General features: G+C 57.4%; 1 protein-coding gene across 4 annotated transcripts; it reads right to left on the bottom strand.

Moving 5' to 3' along the window:
• Positions 1-513: 513 nt before the first annotated feature.
• UCKL1 (uridine-cytidine kinase 1 like 1) lies at positions 514-18,950 on the bottom strand. 4 transcript variants are annotated; one of them, XM_050907461.1, is made up of 15 exons: positions 18,883-18,950; positions 14,797-14,990; positions 14,052-14,158; positions 13,664-13,834; positions 13,341-13,412; positions 11,929-12,118; positions 11,380-11,441; positions 9,924-9,940; positions 3,823-3,921; positions 3,347-3,440; positions 2,957-3,019; positions 2,451-2,573; positions 1,990-2,097; positions 1,449-1,605; positions 514-886 (listed from the first exon to the last, which is right to left on the bottom strand). In XM_050907461.1, the coding sequence occupies exons 1-15, from the start codon at positions 18,948-18,950 to the stop codon at positions 810-812; spliced, it is 1,602 nt and encodes a 533-aa protein (XP_050763418.1). In that variant the 3' UTR covers positions 514-809. The 4 variants fall into 4 exon arrangements, with proteins under 4 accessions (XP_050763418.1, XP_050763416.1, XP_050763419.1 ...); XM_050907459.1 differs by lacking the exon at positions 9,924-9,940 and adding an exon at positions 6,344-6,363; XM_050907462.1 differs by having other exon boundaries at positions 14,797-14,984.
• Between the last annotated feature and the right edge of the window lie 165 nt (positions 18,951-19,115).

The raw sequence follows: 19,115 nt of genomic DNA, 5'->3' as shown, positions 1-19,115 counted from the left end.
TCTCCTCTGGTACCAACCCTTCACTTGGATCTAGAGTGTGGTATTTCCTCCCCGGTGCACGGCAGCAAGAGGAGGGAGCTGGGCAATGGGAGTGGTGGTTTTTTTCTCCTGCTCACAGCTCTGCTGCAGGCAGGAGACCTTGGTCTGAGGGGGGTTACCCTGTCCTCGCAGAGAGGCCACAGGGTGCTCTCTGTCCCCACCAGCTCCCATGAGGTGAAGGCTCCCTCCCTGCCTCAGTAACATCAGACAGAGCAAGTGTGTCCCGTCGGGCAGGCTCTCCCTGGGGTGCAAGAGCTTCAGTGTTCACTGAAGAGAAACAACCACCAGCTGCCTGTAACCAGCACAAAGACAGAGCCGTAAGAACCGCTCCACGGCTGCAGGGTCACCCTGCTCCTCAACAGCAGGGTCTCTACCTCCCACCACCGCTTGCAGCATCTCCCCTCCCAGGGCAGCAGTCCCGAAGGGCTGCGAATCCTTCTGGGCACCCATGGGAAGTGACAAAGAATGGCTCCATTCAAGAAAACCAGAGAAAAAATTTATTATTTTCCTTTATAAAATATCTCCAATAAGTTATATAGGCAAATATTTAAATTAAAATAAATTAACTCCGCTCTATGCTGGGACACACGACTGTCCACGAAGTCAAACTAGGATTTGTGTTTCTTTGAAAAAATATGCCCTAGATCTCCAATGTAAGATTTGAAAAAAATATCTATGCTTGGTGACGAGGAAGGAGAAATCTGCAATGGACAGAGGGGTTAAGGTGCGGTGCTGAAGCTGCCTGTCGCCAGTGGCATCTCCACATCCAGCTAAGTGCTAAGAGCATCTTCATCGTCGCTCCAGTCGGGAGGAGCGTCCGTCCCAAAGTACCGATCGCCGAAGTTCCCTGCAGGAAGAAAGAGAGAGATGCAGTCACGGTGCAGTTCTGCAGGGAGCCCTGGGACCCGTCCTCCAGCCTGCCCTCGTCCCAGCAGGCAAGGGAACAAAAGCAGGTTTATCCAACAGCTTGAAGAGCTCTAAAACTCGTAGCAATGAAACTGGAGCAGCCTGGAGTCTGTTTTAGCACCCGGTGGCAAGGGTGTTTCCTGGCACAGCAGAGGCGAGGACAGCAGAACACCGTGAGCTTGTTTTGGATGAGCTTGTTTAAGGTGGCAGCTTAGGGAATGAGGTGGGCACAGGTCCGCTCCAGCTGTCCCAGCCCAGCTTCTCCACCCGGGGCCGGAGGAGGCTCACGGCACGTGGAATGGCTCCTTCTGCCAACAAGGAGCTCATGAGCCTGCATGTCGATCCCAACACCCACATGGCAGCAGGACCCAGGAGAGGCAGTGGGTCCCGGGGTAAAATAAGGCCAGACCTAAGCTGCTGCTGACAACTAGGGCTTCAGCTCCTCTGGTGAGTGGGCCAGAAGCACCAAAAACCCCCGATTTCATTCCTACCCAGATACTTACCAATGCCGGGGATTATCCGGAAAAGGTCATTCACCTTCTTGTCCACAGCTGTGGTGATGATCTTCACCCGGGGGAAAGCATAGGCGACTGAGTGAACACCCATCTCCGCCATAAGCAGGGAGAGGAGGAAGATCTTGTCTTCTGGGACATCATGATCCTACAGGAAAGGCACAGAGACAGCTCGGGGTAAGGGTATCTAAGGCATGTTATGGCCCATGCCTCCAGGGAGCAGCACTCGGAGCACTCGAGGGCCTTTTCTGGAGCCACTTTTTCTCCTCCCCAATCTGTGGCAAGCTGGGGTTACTGGGCACAGGACCAAGAAACCAACTAAATCCAGGCTGTTACTACACAAGGGAGGGGTGACTTTGTCAACGCCTGGTTACAGAGTCACCCCAGCTTGTGCGGTCTCCCATCACACCCTCCTTTGCAGGGAGAAGCCAGTTTCAGCGCAAAGCCCCTCAGCATGGCTGCGGCCGGTGTTCTGCACGTTACTTGGGAGCAAACTACCAGCCCTCTGCAGCGTGCCCGACGTCCTCCGTACCAGCAGCACCCGCACTGCCATCATGGCTGCTGCGCCCGTGGAGACCGTGCAGTCCATCAGGATGACGTGGTCTTCGCTGATGTCCTTCGGCAGCCGCAGGTAGTGGAGCTGGGCAGGAGGAAGAGAGACCAGCTCAGAGGCTGCAGGCTGAAGGCGAACGGAGCAACCCGAGCCCTTCTCTTAGAGGGGTGAAGGACCTTTCATGCATCTCTATCTGTGGGACCCCAGCTTGGAGCCAGGCGCTGGTGCAAACACTTGGACGGCAAACCAGCCCCTGCGTGCACAAACACGCTGGCAAAGCCCACTTCAGAAGCTTTCAAAGCACTCGCCTTCTGAGCACTCAACCCCCGCCAACATCAACTCTCGGATCGCTGAAGAGCTCTCAGGAAATACTTGAGTCACCCCCTGCGTGCAGGCTAACGCCAGGAGATGTCCTCGGCAGCCAGGGCCCCGGGCTTTACCTCCGGCTCGCCCGTGTTGCAGTTGGTCTGGATGAGGATGGTCCCGATGCGGACGTCCTTGCACACCGCTCGCAGCGCTGGCTCCATGGTCTCGCCCGCTCGCAGGATAGACACCCCGGTGATCTGCAGCACACAGCGAGGGTGAAGGGGAAGGCGCGGTGTAGGAGGTGCATACCACCCCAGTATGGCATGGGGTCTCGACAGTGGGGGACTCTAATGGGTAACCCCAAAGCACATCCCTTCCAAGAGGGTTGTGCCGCTCCCAGTCCAGGCTGCCTCCCTCAATGGGAGGGCAACAGTGGCACAGCGACATTGCTGCTGGCACCCCTGGCCACCGACCTGCCGCCTGTCCCCATGATACAGGGTATCGTACTCATGACAGCAGGCACCAAACCCAGGCCTGACGGAAGCCCTGAGAAGCCAGGGGTGTCCTTCCCCTGCATCCGCAGGGCTTTCAATGTAACACCACGGGGCAGGTCTGAACAGTACTTTTTGCTTCCACTTACTTGCTTCCCGCTGTATGTCCTCCCTTCGTAGTCCTGTCCCTGAGGGGTCTGCACTGTGCAACTCTACAAAAAACCACACGAGAAGCATTACCAGGGGCTCCAACGTGGCTCTCAGAGGAGCCCCGGTACCGGGAAGCCAGCCAGCTGCGGGCTGCTCTGGACCCTTGGAAACCGAAGCTGGACAAAGAGTTGTCACCCAGGGCCACGCCACTGCTCCAAGGCTTAGGGGAGCCCTGCCCCTTTTTAATCTAGGAGGAAAGGGCTGATAGATGGGGAAGGCTGCAGGAGCAGCACCAGGACTGTCCCAGCTCCCTGGCAGTTACAGGTTAGGAATCGGAGAGGAAACACAGCGCCTGCTGCCCACCCTCCCAGCTACAGCCCTGGACCCACCTGGAACGGGAGAAAGGAGAGCGCGTGCTCAATCAGCAACCGCATCAGCCTCTTGGAGTAGAAAATGAACTCATCTCTGCTGGTCTCCTTGTTTCTAGAGGGGAGGGAAAGCCAACGTAACCCTTGAACCAAAACGTGCCGCGGGAGATGCTGACAGAGGTCAGAGGCTGTGTGGAGGAGGGCAGCCCCTGCCCCTGTCTGGCTGTCAGTGCCTTGTTTGCATGGGGCCCACCGGCTGAGCCTGGAATTGTGGTGGCAGTTTTAAGGCAAAAAGCAGAAAAATGGTTGGCAAGACCATGGAGCACTCACAGCACAGCTCCTCTACGCAGGGCCCACCACCATCTGCCCTGTCCCGTGTCCCCAAGCCGCGAGGACAGGCACAAGTGGGATTCGGGAGTCCAAAGCAAGCCGAGCCCGCCCCAGCCGGCAGCCAAGCCCCATCCCACCCCAGGAGGCCACGGCGGCGGGGGCTTTACCTGATGATGGTGTGCATGCCCCTCACCTGAGGGGTGCTCTTCAGCACACTGAGGGTCTGAGGAAGGGGGTGACACTGGTGGGCAGAGGCCAGGGCGGCCCTGAAAACCAAACAGATGGTCAGAAGGTCTCAGGGCAAGGCTGCCCGAAGGCTGGTGCACAGCACACGGCCGGAGCCATCCTCCCAGATGTCATCTCACACTGCAAACGCACACCAAGGCCATCCAGCCGAGCCGAACGAGCAGCCAGCCCTGCTCAGTCCCCCGCGATGGCCAAGGGACCGGCTCCCACGAAGGGGGCAGGCAGAGGGGGACCTTGCAGCCCAAGGACCTGCCCTTCCTGCTGGGCAGCTGACCCGTGGCTAGCCCATCTTGGTTTCCACTGGTTGGGAAGAAAGTGGAAAACAAAATCAAAACCTTCTCCTGCTCGGCAGTCTTATCTGGTGGTGGATCCTGAACTCATGCGGTGAGGAGGAGCTGCTGTGATTGTCTCTGTCCTACAAGTGCCAGATGTCACCAGGAACGGGGCAGGCAGCCAGGCCTGCGGCGCTGGCACACGGCTCGATCCGGAGCCAGGCTGCAACGAGACCATTTCAGAGAGCGCCTGGTCCATTCAAGGACAGTCAGATCGACACCAAATTGGGAACAGCTTCAAGACTTTACAGCTGGACAGGACTGGCTTTGTGTGACTCATCTCCACATAACTAATAGGGTTGGGAGCTATTCTTGGATCAAGGGAACACCATTCATGGGGAAGCGCACAATGGAGCCCCATTAGTCACCTCTCTCTTTGAGAGCGGCAGTAATGAGATGACGGTCACATCTATTTGGCTTCCACAAGGCTGGGCAGGATGGACAAGCGACTTTGTCTGGGAGGAGGGCTGGGGTCCGAAAGCCACACGTCAGATCACACACGTGCCAGCGGCTGCACCCCGGTCAGAGAGATGTTGGGGAGGAGGAGAAGAGAGCAAACAAACGAAAGCACCAGGTGATTAAGACTTCAAATCAAGCAGAAACCTGGATTAACTGCACACACATACACAGAGGCACACAAGCGGAGAAGAAGACAGAGAAGATGACTGGGTAGGAATGGAGGAGGGCAGGGCTAGATGACTTGAGGCCTCCATCCACATAGCCATCTCCTGGTCTTGGCCGACCAACATCAAACGAGACATTCCCAAGGCCTGTGGGTACTTAAGGGCTCCTTCTTGCTTTTGCCAGCTCCGGTCCTGCATAGCAGCAAAGAGCCCCTACGTGGGGAACGCTCCCGAGAGCTGAGACAGCTCGTGGCCCTGCGGAGCGTGTGGCATGGGTTGTACTCCCATCGCAGGCTTGCCCGCCGCCGGCAGAGCCCGGCTGGGTTGGGGCCAAGCCCAGCACGCTCCTGCTGCCCGCAGACCCCACGGCCTGTTTGGGACAAGCAGCCCTCAAGGCCCCGGACCTGCTGTCAGTGAAGCGAGCTCACTCTGTTAGTCACTGCAACTTGGGTTAGCTGCCTTCGGAGATGCTCCCACGCCAGGGCTGTGCTGCCAGCAGCACCCAGCAGCTCTGCTCCCGCAGCCCCCGCTTCCTTCCTCCTGCCAGATCTGGCCCAGGGACAGATCCTGGGGGCACAGCCCTGCCTAAACCCCTCCTGGCCCCAGGGGTGCAGACCCACGCGGCGGGTGAGGACCTGAGCCCTGCCTTTGGCAGACGCTGGTGCCTGCGCAGGGGCTGCCTGCTTGCCGCCTTCTAGGGGGGGGCAGAAATGAGCCCCCCAGCACAGAGCCACACACCCACTCCTGGCCCCAGCCAGGTTTGCCAAGGTGACAAACCGCTGTCGCCCAGACCAGAGGAGCTGCAGGGGTCGTAGCCCACAGGGCTGTCTCCCACCCACCACGGCTCACCCAGGGGCACAGGCCTGGGTTTGCCACGGGCACCTCTCCCCTCCATCACGGCCGGGTCAATGTCACAGCATCCCACTACACCAGTGGGATGGGCAGCCCCTCTCCTGGCCTGGTCTCTGTGGTGCTGCAGGTGAGATGCGGTGTGACCCGGCTCCTGCTCCCTGCCGCAGATGCCAGCAAGCGCTCCTACCTCCGAGAGCGGCCTGGGAACACCTCCCCTGCACCCCGAGCTGTCAACAACCCCCGGGGAAACACTGTCAGCGTTTTGTCACCGAGCTTTCCGCACCTTCCTGCGACACCCGCGCAGGGGCTGGTGCTCAGTGCGGGGACGGGGAGGTCTGGATGCAACCTTGCTCAGGCCCCTGTCCCTGACAGCCCAGGGAAGCTGCTCAGTGCTGTGGGGATCCCCACGGCGCTTTCCGGGGGGACAGTGGCAAGTCCCATTGTTGGGGTCAGGATAAAGATGGTCTCTCAAGTCCCCCCACTCCCGTTTCCCCTGGACAGCCCCAGCAAAGCAGGACCCTGTGAGCTGTCTGCCCGGGTTAGTAACGCGGCTCACACTGCACAGCCCTCGCCCCCATTCCCCGGCGTTAGTGTCACAACCAAAACACTGCCGTTGTTAGCGTTTGTCTCCTCACATATCCCAGCGCAGCTTCCTCTGGTCACCAGGTGGGAGGGATGTTCGGGGGACACAAGACAGGAGGCACGAGAGTTTAAGGGGAGAGGGACAAACAAGACATGAAACAAAGGAAAAAGCACTGTCATTAGTCAAAGGGGGGGGAAAAAAAAGCCCTAACTGATCTACGGCTCTGGGACCTGTCTGGTGCCCAGGTCATTGCCGTACAGACCCCAGCGCTCCTCTCTTGGTCACCAAGTCATGCCATGGCTGCTCTCCACAGCACCGGCTCCACTCCTGGTTCCACGGGGGCAAAGCTCTGTCTGCTCTCACCGCCCCACAGTCACGGCAGAGACACTGTCCCATCTCTGTCCCAGGTAGTACCACACTGCAACACCAGTTGCAGCTCTCAGAGCCCGGAGGGAAATGCCCAGCCCTCGCCCGGGGCTCTGCTGCAATCCCAGAACAAGTGCAGGCGCTCAAGGCCAAGCTTGCAAAACCTTCATCCAACCCCTGCCCCGCACCCATGCAAACCGCTTGTGGGCTCACAGGGGTGCCCACCTCCTGCCACGCTGGAGAGATGATCTGCTCAAGCCTCAAAGAGCCTGGGAAGCCAAGAGCACTGGGAACATGGGGAGAAACCCAGCTCTCAACTGAACATCACCGCCCACCGGGAAGACTTTCCTTCCCCCGAGTTCACCTGGACCTGCCCTGGGATCGCCATCCCTTGGAAAGGGGCTGCCGGTTGAGGCAGAGAGAAGAGCTCAGCCTCTCCGGCAGCCGCCCCGTCACAGCCGTGTCGCCTGCGATGAAACCCCTTGCCCAGCCCTGCCGGGAGGGACGGAGGGAGCGGGTCTCTGCCGCCGCGACCTGCAGGCAGCCTGCCTGCGAGAACAAGGCTTCCTGTCCCTCCCCCTGCCAGGCAGGACCGTGACGGAAAATTCAGACGGGCAGCCATGAACACGTCAAGAAAACGTCTCACTTTGGACACTTATTTTTTCCCCCCAGAACAAAAGCTTTAAAGGAAAAAAAAAACAAACCAGAAGAAGAAAGAAAGAAAGAAAGAGAGAGAGAAAGGGGTGACCATCTCTCAGGAAGGCTTCAGGGAACATCCTCAGCTCTTTGTTGAGCATGCTATCAAGCAGGAAGCAGACAAGAGACATCCAGCTACAAAGGAGCTAATGCAGTCAAGGCATTTCAAACACGTACAGCGGCTGGCTTTCATGGCTGACATTTCAAACAAGGGCTATTAAACTGCGCCACGGGTTGATATTTAAAGACACAATTGGCAAAGGGCATGCCAAGCTGATCGAGACCTTGGGGGTGGGGAATATTGATTGGTGAGGGGAATTCAGCTGAAAAGAGCACTGGCTCCGAGAGCCGGGCTGGTTGCTGAAATAACGTGGCAGAAGGGATGGAAAACAGGCTCGGCTGAGAGCACTGTGCCTCGGCAGGCATGGGCTCACCGGTCCGGCTCTGGCTGCCGGGCTTGAGGAGAAATACTCACCTGGGAGTGCCTGTACGTAATTACATCTCCAGCACACGTACGGTTAAACATGTGGGAAGCTGGACAAGAAATATCCCAACTGCAAGGACGCTAAGGTCTGTCCTGTGCTCTGAGGGAATACAGAGGAAGGCAGCGATGCTCCTCAGCAGCCAGCAGTTACAGGAGGAAAACAAGGCTTGCAGGTCCAGGGAACGGCACCACTTTCTTTAAACTCCTCAGAATTCACCCATTTGATCAGCTGAGAGGCGGGGAGAGGCACTCCCTGCCCGTCCCAGCCACCCTCTGGGTCAGGAGAGGCAGCCCAGGGCCAGCCCGGAGCACAAGGACCACAGAAGTACCTCGGACCGGGGCCAGATCTAAGCATCCAGGTTTTATTCTACCAGCTACAAAGGCCTCGCTGCGTCCCCACGGCCGCCAAAAGGCGGTGACATCAGAAAAACAAGCGTGACATTTAGATGAAGCCATTCAAGACAAGAGGATAGGGAATTGTTTTAGATGAAAAGCCCCGTATTTGCCAAGCACATCTCACTTGACACGCGTCTCTCCATCCACCTCGCTCCTCTTGCGAGCGTGGAGCCGCAGAGGAGCTGACGGGAAACCGCAGCAGCAGTAAAAGCACTGGGACTCCAGGAGTGTAAACAGATTTTTTTGCAGGAAATTTTTTCCAGACTTTCTGGCAAAGGCATAAATGGAAACCACGAGCCTTAAACAGAACATAAAAATGTCTGTGGCTGTGGTTATCACGGAGTTATTTCTGGAGGTCAGAGTTACCTTTCCAAACTTGCTATCATAAAACTACTAATACTTACTTGACCTATTATTAAATGCCTGATTTTTAAGGTGCACAAAAAGATCCCCTGTACTGAGTGCCACTTTGATGAAAGAGGAGAATCACTGGAGAGAAAGGAAATTTTATATGCGTGTGTGTATATATACACACACACACGTGGGCATATATACATACACACACACACACACACACATTAGTCTACTCTGTTATTCCTGCAATTTTTTAAAGCAAGAGACTTCTCTCCACGCTAAAGAGCACCTTCCCACCTGGACCTCCAGACACACAGGGAAGCTTACGCTGTCTGTGTGGAAATGTCAGGCCCCATGGTGTTAAACAAGCAAACAGAAATAAAATAAAACATCCAGTTGCCTAGTCTAGGAAATGAGTGGCTTAAGCAGAAATAAGTAAAGCAGAGTCTTTTTCCTGTTCATCTTGGGTATTTTAAAAGCTTGTTGTATGCCAAATGTAAATTTTAGGGTTACTTCAGTTAAATGTCTCCATACAATGATGGAGATCTAAATGGAAACCCATCTGCAGTAATGCATCCTCTCTGCTTCCTACAAAAATACCTGGAAACTTAGCTGGCTGCTTAATGGAAGCAAGAGAGCTAAAGTCCCATCTGGATCCACATGCTGAAGAGGTGAAGTAAATCAACGTATACTTTATAGCATCCACCTGCAGATACTGAGAAATTAGAAATCCTGCTGGATTAGGGCATAAGTATTTTCTTAGTCCCCGAGTAGCTGCTGTGTAGTCTTTAGATACCGCAGGAAAGCGGGGACCTCTCGCCACGCCGAAGCTGCTACGCTCCTGGGTGCCACCAGGCTTGCAGCTGAGAGCCTCTGCGCGCGGCGAGGGATCCGGGGCTCCCACCACCCGCGAGCCGCTTTGGTTAATCTAATAACTGATGTTTAATGATGTTTAATCATCAGGGATGGAGAGCGGCTCTGAACAACTGTTCGTCTTAAAGGATGAAGGGAAATAAAAGAGAATCCCAGGATGCAAAGCCTCCCCTCTTGGAGAGACCAGGAGTCCCCAGCTAACAAACCTGGCCCTGCCCCAGCTTCAGAGGTCTGCGCTCAAGCTGGGGGTACCCTCGCAGGACGAGTACATCCCTGGGGAGCAGCCCTGTCCCTGCTGGTCCCAAAGCCAAGGACAAGGCGGCCTTTCGTCAGCTTCGAGCGTGACGAGGCCGTGCGTTAGGTGAGCCGTTGGTCTCGACTGCAGGTCAGGGTTAGGCCAAGCAGTGCCTGGCATTGGAAATGCCTCGGGCTGCACAGACAGGACAGAGTTAGGGGCTCTTACCTGACACTGAGTTCACGCTGCGGCAGCAACACAAAGACACAATGCAACCGGTATTAAGCATTGTCAACACCAGGGTCGTTTCAAGATAAAAGAAAAGGAAAAATAGGAATATTTTCCTGCATTCACATGTAGCCTTTTCCCCTTCTTCCCCTCCCCAGGTAAACGAAAGCCTCCCCAAGCCAACCCCTCGCCTGGCTCGCAGCAGCGCCCTGGGGAGGAGCTGCCGTGTTTGCTCGCTGCAGCATCCAGCCGCAAGCTTTCCTGACCAGATCCCAGGGGCTGGGAGAAACAGCCATTTCCCCCCTCCTGGCCTGTGCCCCGCGGCTGCATGCCCTCCTCAGCCCGGTGCTAGCGACGACGCCAGGGCTCTGATCCTTGCTCCTGTGACCTAGGGTTTAGAAACCAACTTCCCGACCTGCCAGAGCTCAGTGCTGTAAATCCGGGCAGTCAGAAAGCCCCCGACTGCCGCCTGCAGCCCTGCGGAGAGCGGGGTGCTCCGGGAGGGGGAACCTGCCAACACGCCTTTGCATCAGAGCGATCCCTCCTGAGCAGGCGTGGGAGGCACGATGCTGTTGCGTGCCGGCTCACACCCAGGGGCCGAGCGGCTCCAGCCGTCTGGGAGCTCAGAAAGGCCTGCGGGAATCCAGCCCTTTACTTTCAAGTGCATCCACCTCCAGGTCACGCTCCTTCCTTCCACCTCCCAGGACATCACTCTGAGCATCTCCGCAACTTAAACATCAAAGCTACAAACGTGGGGCGGGAGGAGGCTGTGCTGCTCAGGGAACAGCAACACACAACAGCATCATCTGATCGAAGGGTCCCAGGCTCAAACCACTGGTCAGGACTGGCCCAGGACACACAGAAGACTCGTTAAAGCCAGTGATGGGGAAGTGATGGAGCATGTGCCTGGATCGGGGCTCAGGCTGGGCGTAAAACATGACAAGACTTTGAGTTTTGAAACCCAGGGGCTGCACCCAACATATAGAAGTGGAAAAGTGGGCTCTTGAGTGGCAAGACTGTGCAGCAGTGTCTGCAAGGGGGTGAAGAGGAGAAGCCAGAGCCAGAGAGCTGAAGTATTGCAGGGTTTGGGGCGATGCTGGCCCCAGGGGGGCTGCAGGCAGGGAGGGTACATCACTCAGATCACTGGAGGATGGTTGGTTTGTCCCCAGATGACTTGCTCTCCCAGGGAGGGAAGGAAGCTGCTGCTGGACCACAGCTTGCAGAGGAGCCTTGCACTAACCAGAGCACAGGGACAAGGCAGTCTCCTTCGCTGAAATGGAGGGAGCAGGGCTGGGAGGAGGTCATGGGGACAGCCCCGTGGCTCACACGCCTGGAGCACGGAGGGAAGCCAGGCCATTCCCACCTTGGCACCCAGAGCACTGCGTCCTGCAATGCCACCGCTGCACAGGCAAGGCTGACCCCACCACTGACACCCGGGGGACCAGGCAGCTCTTACCTCTTCCAGCTGGCTGTGGACGTGCTGAACGATCAGGTCGATAGCCACTGTGTTTCCGCTCCCTGGAGTGAACCAAAAGCAAAAGAGAGACAGCCTGGTCAGGACCATAGTGCTAGCAGTGCCTGAAAAACATTTCTAACCCAAGCTCCCCACTATGTTAAAAAATACACCGTACCCCAAACATCCCTTCCCTAGCAAACCATTACCCAGCAGGAGACATTCCTGCTATTATTAAATTTTTATTTAGTAATCTATTGTTGAGTATCTAGAAGTCACCTCTAGCTTTTAAATCGCTAAGCTGCAGGAGCTGGCAGGGCAGGAGACCGGTTGAGGGAAAAGTGCAGACTTTCCCCTAGGAATCTGCTTTCAGCCAGTGTTTGGAGACGCTCAACTGGAGGGACCTTCGCTTTGGCATGGGACAGCCACTCTTCTGTCCTCGCCAGCCAGCGGTGGGACTGGCCAGCAGAGCTGAGGGCAGAGTGACGGGGTCTCTCAGGTCCCACTCAGGACTGAGCCACGCGGCAGCTCGGGGCAGCCCTGGGCAGGTACCTCGGGGGACGACGATGTCGGCCAGCCGCATGGTGGGCTGGATGTACTGGTCGAAGGCGGGCTTGACAAACTTGTTGTACTGCTTGATGACACCCTCGATGTCACGGCCACGCTCGCTGATGTCCCTGCGCAGGCGACGCACCAAGCGGATGTCCGAGTCCGTGTCCACAAATATCTTCAGATCAAGGAGCTGAAACGAGAGGGGAAGGAACAAACCCCACCAGGTTAGGTGTGTAACTCAAACCGACCTTCTCCACCAGCCATAACCAGAAGGCTTGAGCCCTCTGCACAGCACACCACCAGTTTAACAGAACTCGGCTCAGCTCTGCTCCGGCCTGGAGGGAGCTTTGCAGCCCCTGAACTTGAACCTGGCTGGCAGTGCAGATGCTGCAGCGAGTCCCTTGCTGCCACCCGCCCCTTACTCTCATGCCCCCCGAGACCTGTCCTCCTCCAAACCCTGTCTCCGCTTCTAAGCAGCTCCAACACTTTGGCTGGATGTTATTTAAGAGCGAGGAGGAGACAAGAGAAGTTAATGCCCCCGACACAGACCAACAGGCTTAACCCAGGAGCGCTGGCTTGTTAATGCTGGAAGGGAGCCAAGCACAGCAGGTCAGCTCATGACACTGCCCTTAATTGCGAGAGACAAGAGCAGGGATACTCAGAGGAAACTCCTGGGGGATTTACCCAGCTGTCCACTGGAGGTCATCGTTGCTCCAGGAAAGTGCAACCCAAACGCTCGCTTGGCAGGGAAGGAAACTTTCTAGACTGAGCTTGGCTAAGTTTGTGCATTATCACTCCCTCCTATAGCATTTTTCATGTATCCAAACAATTCCCAAGAAAGCCTGAAGTGCTGGATGAGTCCACCCTAGGAACACCAGGCTTTGCGCAGCAGAAGTACAGCAGACACTGCTTCTGGCTGTGCAAGCTGTGGCATGCAGCGTGGAGGTGGGCTATTTCTGGTCACATTGATGCACCACCGCTGCCAGGGACCGGGTCACCACTCGGCTCCGAGTTCCTGGGAACAAACGGCTGAGATCAAGGTCTCTGCTGAAACGCTTGACCTCTGCCGGGGGCTCTTCCCCTGCCGCTGCAAGAGCCGAGGCCTATTTCTCCTGCACAGTGAAGTGCCGCAGCAGCCGGTGTAACCTGGAAGGGAAGGTCATCTCCCTGCTGCTGAACCTCAGGAGAAAGCATCCTCCCACCATCTCCCCCCAGCTGGCTATGGGGTGGAGGGCTGGTTTGTAGGGGTGATGCTGAAGCGCTGTGGGAGGACAGGGTCCCGTCCAGCGGTGCACAGGAGCCCCCGGGCACCTGGGACTCTCTTTGTGCTGTGATATAGGGCTGCAGAAGAGGGGGCTGCAGCACTTGTGCCTGTCAGGCTTCCCCAGAACCGATTCTAAACCCTTGCTCACCTTCAGGAGCTCCTTGTCCGCGAATGCCATGATGCCTTCAAAGATAATCACATTGGCGCCATATAAGGTTTTCTGCAGAGTCAAAATGGATGCGGTTAGACACAGAACACGTGTTCAGAGATGCCCCATCCCGGGGAATCTCTCCGGGTTGTTAGTGGCTGTGACAGCTCACCCGAAAAATGCGCCCCGGGCCAGCCACAGAGCAGAGGGCGACTGCACGAGTCTGACTGCAAAAGGCAGGGACTGGAGGGGTCCAGTCGGCACCCCCCTCCCCTGCCTTGGCAGTCCCCCCACCTTGTCCCACCCCCCTCAGTGTCCCGTACCCATTCCTTCTTCCGGCTGTGGGTGGTGAAGTCGTAGATGGGGATCTTCACGCTCTTGCCTTGCTTCAGCTTCTTCAGGGTGGCGATGATGAGGTCAAAGTCGAAGGCATCGGGGTGGTCGAAGTTGAAGTCATTGCTGGCTGCCTGCTCCTGCTGCTGCTTGGTCAACACCTGCCCACAGAGAAGAGGTCAGTGCACGTGGCCGTCCCCACCGGCAGCCTTCCCTCCCCACCGCCATGCCCAGCAACTTCTCCCCCTGCCCCAAGAACCATCTAGAAGGGGAAACCATGAGGCTGTCACTAAATCCACATTGCGTTTCCCCATCTGGGGGTTATGCCAAGGGCCACGGCAGCCCGAGGAGCCTGGCCACGATGACGCGCAGCCTCACCTTGTAGAAGGAGTCCATGGACAGCAGAACCACCCAAGGGACGTCAAGAGCCTCAATGATCATGGTGGCCACCGTGGTCTTCCCAGAGGCGCTGCCTCCTCCCAGGCCTGCCAGGGAAAAGGGGATGAAGCCACCCACCCCACAGTCTGCCTTTCCAACCACAGGCTAGAGCCCAGGTCCTGCTCTGTTGCACTAAGTTGGAGGAAACTCCAAAGAGGGAGATCGACAGGCACTACCAGAGAGAGATTATCCTCGAAAATGTCAATTGGCACGTACTAGAACTGCCAGCAATGTGCACAGCAAAAGCTGGGAAACCCTTCGTTAGAAGGTTGTGTAACAAGGCGAGAGCTGGCATGAGAACCAGCCTAGACTTAATCCCTGGGAACTTGTGACAACCCAGGCAGCAAGAGTTGAGGGAACAACAAGCAAAGACTGTGGTCTGCCCAGCGCCTGCTGTAATCCATCACCCCCATCTGCAAACTCTCAGCTTCTGCCCAACCCTACAGCTCACCCAGTCAATGCCGGACTAAGCATGGGGACTCTCCCCGCTCCTGTCCGGGCTGAGCAACTCACAGCCTGGAGTCTGGAGCCAACCTCAAGTTTCCAAGGAGGTTGTGGGGCAGGAATCCCCCCAAGATCTCCTGGAGAGCCACCGGGCAGGCAGCACCGATGCTGCCCGTGCTAGCCTGCACCGGATGAAGCGTAGAGGTGAGACAGAGCCCGGACACGCGCTGCCTCTGCCTACCTATCACGAAGGCCTCTTTGGACTGCGTCCCATGCTCATTGTACCACGGTGGCCGGCCAGCTGTGTAGATGGTCCTCTTGCTGGTCCGCAGCAGGGGTGGCTCAGACTTGCACTGGCTAGTGGTCCGCTTTCGGGGTGGCTTGGTGGAGCCCACCGTAGGGTACAGCCGGTCTAAGGATTCAGCACTGCTGTTGCTGGGGATGGGGAGAGGAAGGAGCTCGGTTACCGGTGGTGGGGAAGGGCCCGCGTTCCCAGTGTGTGGGAGCAGGGTCTCCGGGTGATCCCATGCTGTACGGGTGAGGGACGCAATGGAAAAGGGGGAGAGGCAACCACAGCCCTGCTGCAGCGCTACCAGCACCCACACCTCTGCAACCCCAGGCCGTGGCCAACATCAAGAAATTCTCAGGCAGGATCGCATTTTAACCTGGAAAAGGTGCAGCGCAAGCATCACTTCCTACAGCCTTACTGCTTGGGGAACGTCTACATTAAATAAACGCTCCAGTGAGCTCTCAAAAGCCCTGAGGAGTGTTATTACAGAAGGCAACAACCTGTCCTGACGTGCCGAGGGACCTTTCTGGGGGATGGAAGCCAAACACATGGGCTACAACTCAACTGTCCTCGTCCCCCCACGCACAATCCCTTTCCTCTCCCCACTTCAGATGCTCCACTCCCACCCAAACCTCTAGTATTCCCACCCTTTAGGCCTGAAACCCCTGGGGACAAGCCGGTGAGCTGGCCAGAGCCGGGCAGCAGGGCTGCCAAGCCATTTGCATCTGCTTTGCTGTGTGAGCTGAGCGAGAACTGAGCACGGCCAGAGCCCTGGAGCTGCTAAATGCCTCTCTCTTATCTCCCCTCCCGCCACGGCCCTGGGGAGGGAGAGGAACGAACCACCCTCGGGAGCCCTTTTGAGCTTGGCAGCAGGAGAGCAGCGACTGGGAGGCGATAAGTGGCCTCTGGCCAGGAGATAAGCTGCAGCCACGCTGCCTGGTCAGCACGGGGATGGGGAGGATTATTTATACCAGCTCCCGCTCCTCCCTGCTTGCTGTTACGCCGCCTCGGGAGGGATGTCTCCTGCCTGTGAGAAGGTGCAAAGGGCTCTCCCTGCTCATGCTTTCCTCTCCCCAGCTATGACCGGGTTGGAAATGAAACCCCTGCAAGGTCACAGAGCCCCGGGTACTGAACGCTCCAAACCTGGCACCGTTTGGTACAGCCCAGCCGAGCTGGCGGGGCTTTGCTGCCTCTCTGTTATTTTTTGCTCTTGAAGGGGCTTAAACTGCAGGGCTTTACAGATTTTGTTTTGATTTTAAGCTGTTTTGGTATGAAGATTAATTCCCTTCTCTCCCCCAGCCCTTTTTAGAACAATTTTAGATAAAGATCAAAATTTGAGACTGGCCATCTGTGCGTAAAGCGACCTGGCAAACCCCTGGAGCATGGTGGGATCCCGCCGGCACGCCATCCCCACCTCCCGTACCGGCATATCCCTGTGGAGCAGGCAAGGAGACAGCGATTTGCCTGGCTTTGCCAAACCCCTGCTAGCAAAAGGCAGGCTGCAGCTCCTGCCCCTGCACCAGGACATCTCACACCGATGCCGACCCTACAAGTGTGCACCTACAGAGTCCCCCCGCGAGAGCCTCCAGCCACCAACACCCCGTCCCTTGCACGAGCCCATCGGCACGCATGACCAGCATCGAGCACCGCCGACCTCCGGCTCACCCAGGACCTGTAAACACCCCAACCATCGCTTTTAAAAAGCAACGTCAGGAGGTGAGACCCGCCGGGAAAGCCTTCTGGGGTTTCTTTCTGTGTGAAGATGGCTCCTTCCACCAGAGAGGCAGGAGAAGCAAACCCAGACGGGGTATTTCGGTCTCCTCTCCCACCGGTGACGCTGCAGCAGCAATTAGCCACCGCGCGCTATTCCCAGAGCGGGGCTGACATCAGCCAACGATGCCGGTGCATAAACAAAGTCATTTTGGCTTGATAAAAGCAAGAGATGACAAAGACACAGTTGTTTACCAGAAAATAAAACGGTTCCTTTCATCTGTGTCCCAGCCCCTCTCCCGGGACTGCGGTTACTCGAGAGCTGTGCCGCCGGTGCTGCCGCCGAGGGCTGCTCAGCCGGTTTTCCTCTGGGGATAGACACCGGTCTCCATGCGACAGGCGAGCGTTTCGCGATGCTCTGCTCTTTGGTGTAACACAGCACCAAGCTCTCCTGTGCCAACCTCAGCCTGCAGATCCGCACGCTGTGATGCTGACTGAAGCCACGATTCCCAAAGCGACACCCGAGTTGGGCAAAACTCTGGTTTTCGGAGCCCGAGCGAGAGGCTGACCTCTGCAAGGTCTGCTACCGGTGCCTTCGATCAGCATCAACGTAACCCAGTTCCTGGCGGGGATGAGGAGGTTTGGACCCCGACGGCTCCGGCTGTGCCCAGAATTACAGGCTGTGGCCACAGCTGACATCCCGCTTTCCCGTGTGTCCCAGCCCTCCGTTCCCTGGGGCGCCCGCAGCACACCAAGGGTGCTGGCACAGAGGGGACCCACCCAGCAGCTCCGTGCCGGGGCATCGCTGCGGGACGCAGGGACACGCGCGGGGACGGGACGGCGCAGGGACGGCCCTCGGTGAGAAGCGGAGCCGTCCTCCCCCCGCACACCCGGGGCTGCTCTTGGATGCAGCATTTTAATCCTGTTCCAAGAGCTGGCCTGCTTTGCCTCCTCTCATCCAAATACTCTTGGACTTTCACCTAAATTCTGTATCTATAGATATCTATAGATACAGAATTCTCTGTCTGTATCTATATAAGAGGTAGATATTCCACAGCTCTTAAATCAACGTTTCCCATGATTTATCTCAGATAAGCACGGCCGTGGGGAGGGCTGTGGGACCGTCCTGGAGTTCTGCAAAGGTCACGCATTTTCTCCTAATGTTACACTTCAAGGTTTGAAGATGTTTTCCGCGGCTGCCTTTGCCAGGAAGGGACTCTCCTCCCCTCCGGAGGAACGGCTGATCCCAGCCATCTCGCACCTATCTCACTTGGCCACTTCTTTCTATCAATTTTTAAGAATTCCCTGCAGCAGCGACAAAGCCCGTGCAATGCCCCTACCCGCAGGGTAAAGCCCCCGGAGGAAGGGGACTTTTTATTTACAGCTGAAGTTAATGCCATTGCTCTAACCAAAGGACGGTCCTTGTCCCACGCAGACCCTCCCCAGCCTTCCCGAGCAGAGCGTACCCCCTGGGTTTCAGCGGCACAATGCCATAGCAAAGCAAATATGAAAGGAAACATCGCCCTGGGCTCGGTGACGCCTCTCCTGCAAAGCCTTCCTGGAGCACTCGGCTGCCACCAGCTCTCCGCAGACTGTCCCCAGCTTTTGGGGACGCTTTGCCTTCCCTGTAGCTGGTGCAGCCTCACTGGAATCTGCCCACATCCCTCTGCCAGGAGGAAGCCTGACCCTGCGGGATGCCCGGCAGCGGGGTCTGCTCCCCAAAAGGGCTGTCCAGCTCCGCAGACGTGCTGGCACAAACGAAGGAAGCATGTTGCTCCCGCTTACCCCAAGCATAGATTTACAGGGGTGAGAGGGGCACCCCTCTCCCTTCCCCACTGCCGCTCCCGTCCCCATCCCTGTGCCCTCCGTGCTAAGGCTCTCGGCATCCCCCTGCCCTCCGAGACCCCCGACCATCCCAGATCCGTGCTGGGCTGGGAGGGAAAGGCAGCAGGTCCCAACAGCTCCCGCAGCCAGCAAGGAAAAATGGCAAAGCCCCAAACCTGAACTTGCAAGCAAACAGGAGAGCTCGTCCTCGGCACCCCCTAAACAACACAACCAAGGGCTCAGCCCTCCAAAGCCACCCACCGAGCCCCCGCAGCCTGCCAAACGGCGCCGAGCTGGCTTCATCCCGTGTCCCGTGGGAAGCTGATCTTTCCCCCAGCTGCTGCCTGCTCTTTCGCAGCCCTCGGCCGGCTGGGAGCCGGGGAGCGGGACTGGGGGATCAGGACCGGGGCCCCTGAGGGTTTGCTCCAGCAAGCAGGGACTGAAAGCAAACAGGTGAAAAAACAGTAAAAACCCACCCAAAACCGAAGCAAAGGAGGAACTCACCCGCCGTCGGGCCCGAGGGCCCAGCAGCCCGATATGCGGACGCTGGAGAAGGCCGGGGGACTGCTCATCTCCACCCCGCCGCGGAGCGGGAGGCGATGCCGGGCAGAGGGTGTCACCCCCCGTCCCTGCCCGCGCTTCCGCTCCTGTCCCCCAATCTCCCGGTGCTACCGTGACGAGAGGGCGGCCGCGCCAGTGGGGCTCCCCGGGCGAACCTTGGTGCAAGGAGCCATGCA

This window comes from Gymnogyps californianus, chromosome 17 (genome assembly GCF_018139145.2).
Source record: "Gymnogyps californianus isolate 813 chromosome 17, ASM1813914v2, whole genome shotgun sequence".
NCBI classification, from domain to species: Eukaryota; Metazoa; Chordata; class Aves; order Accipitriformes; family Cathartidae; genus Gymnogyps; species Gymnogyps californianus.
The sequence above is the reverse complement of the archived record's forward strand: the minus strand, read 5'-3'. Positions and strand labels throughout refer to the sequence as shown.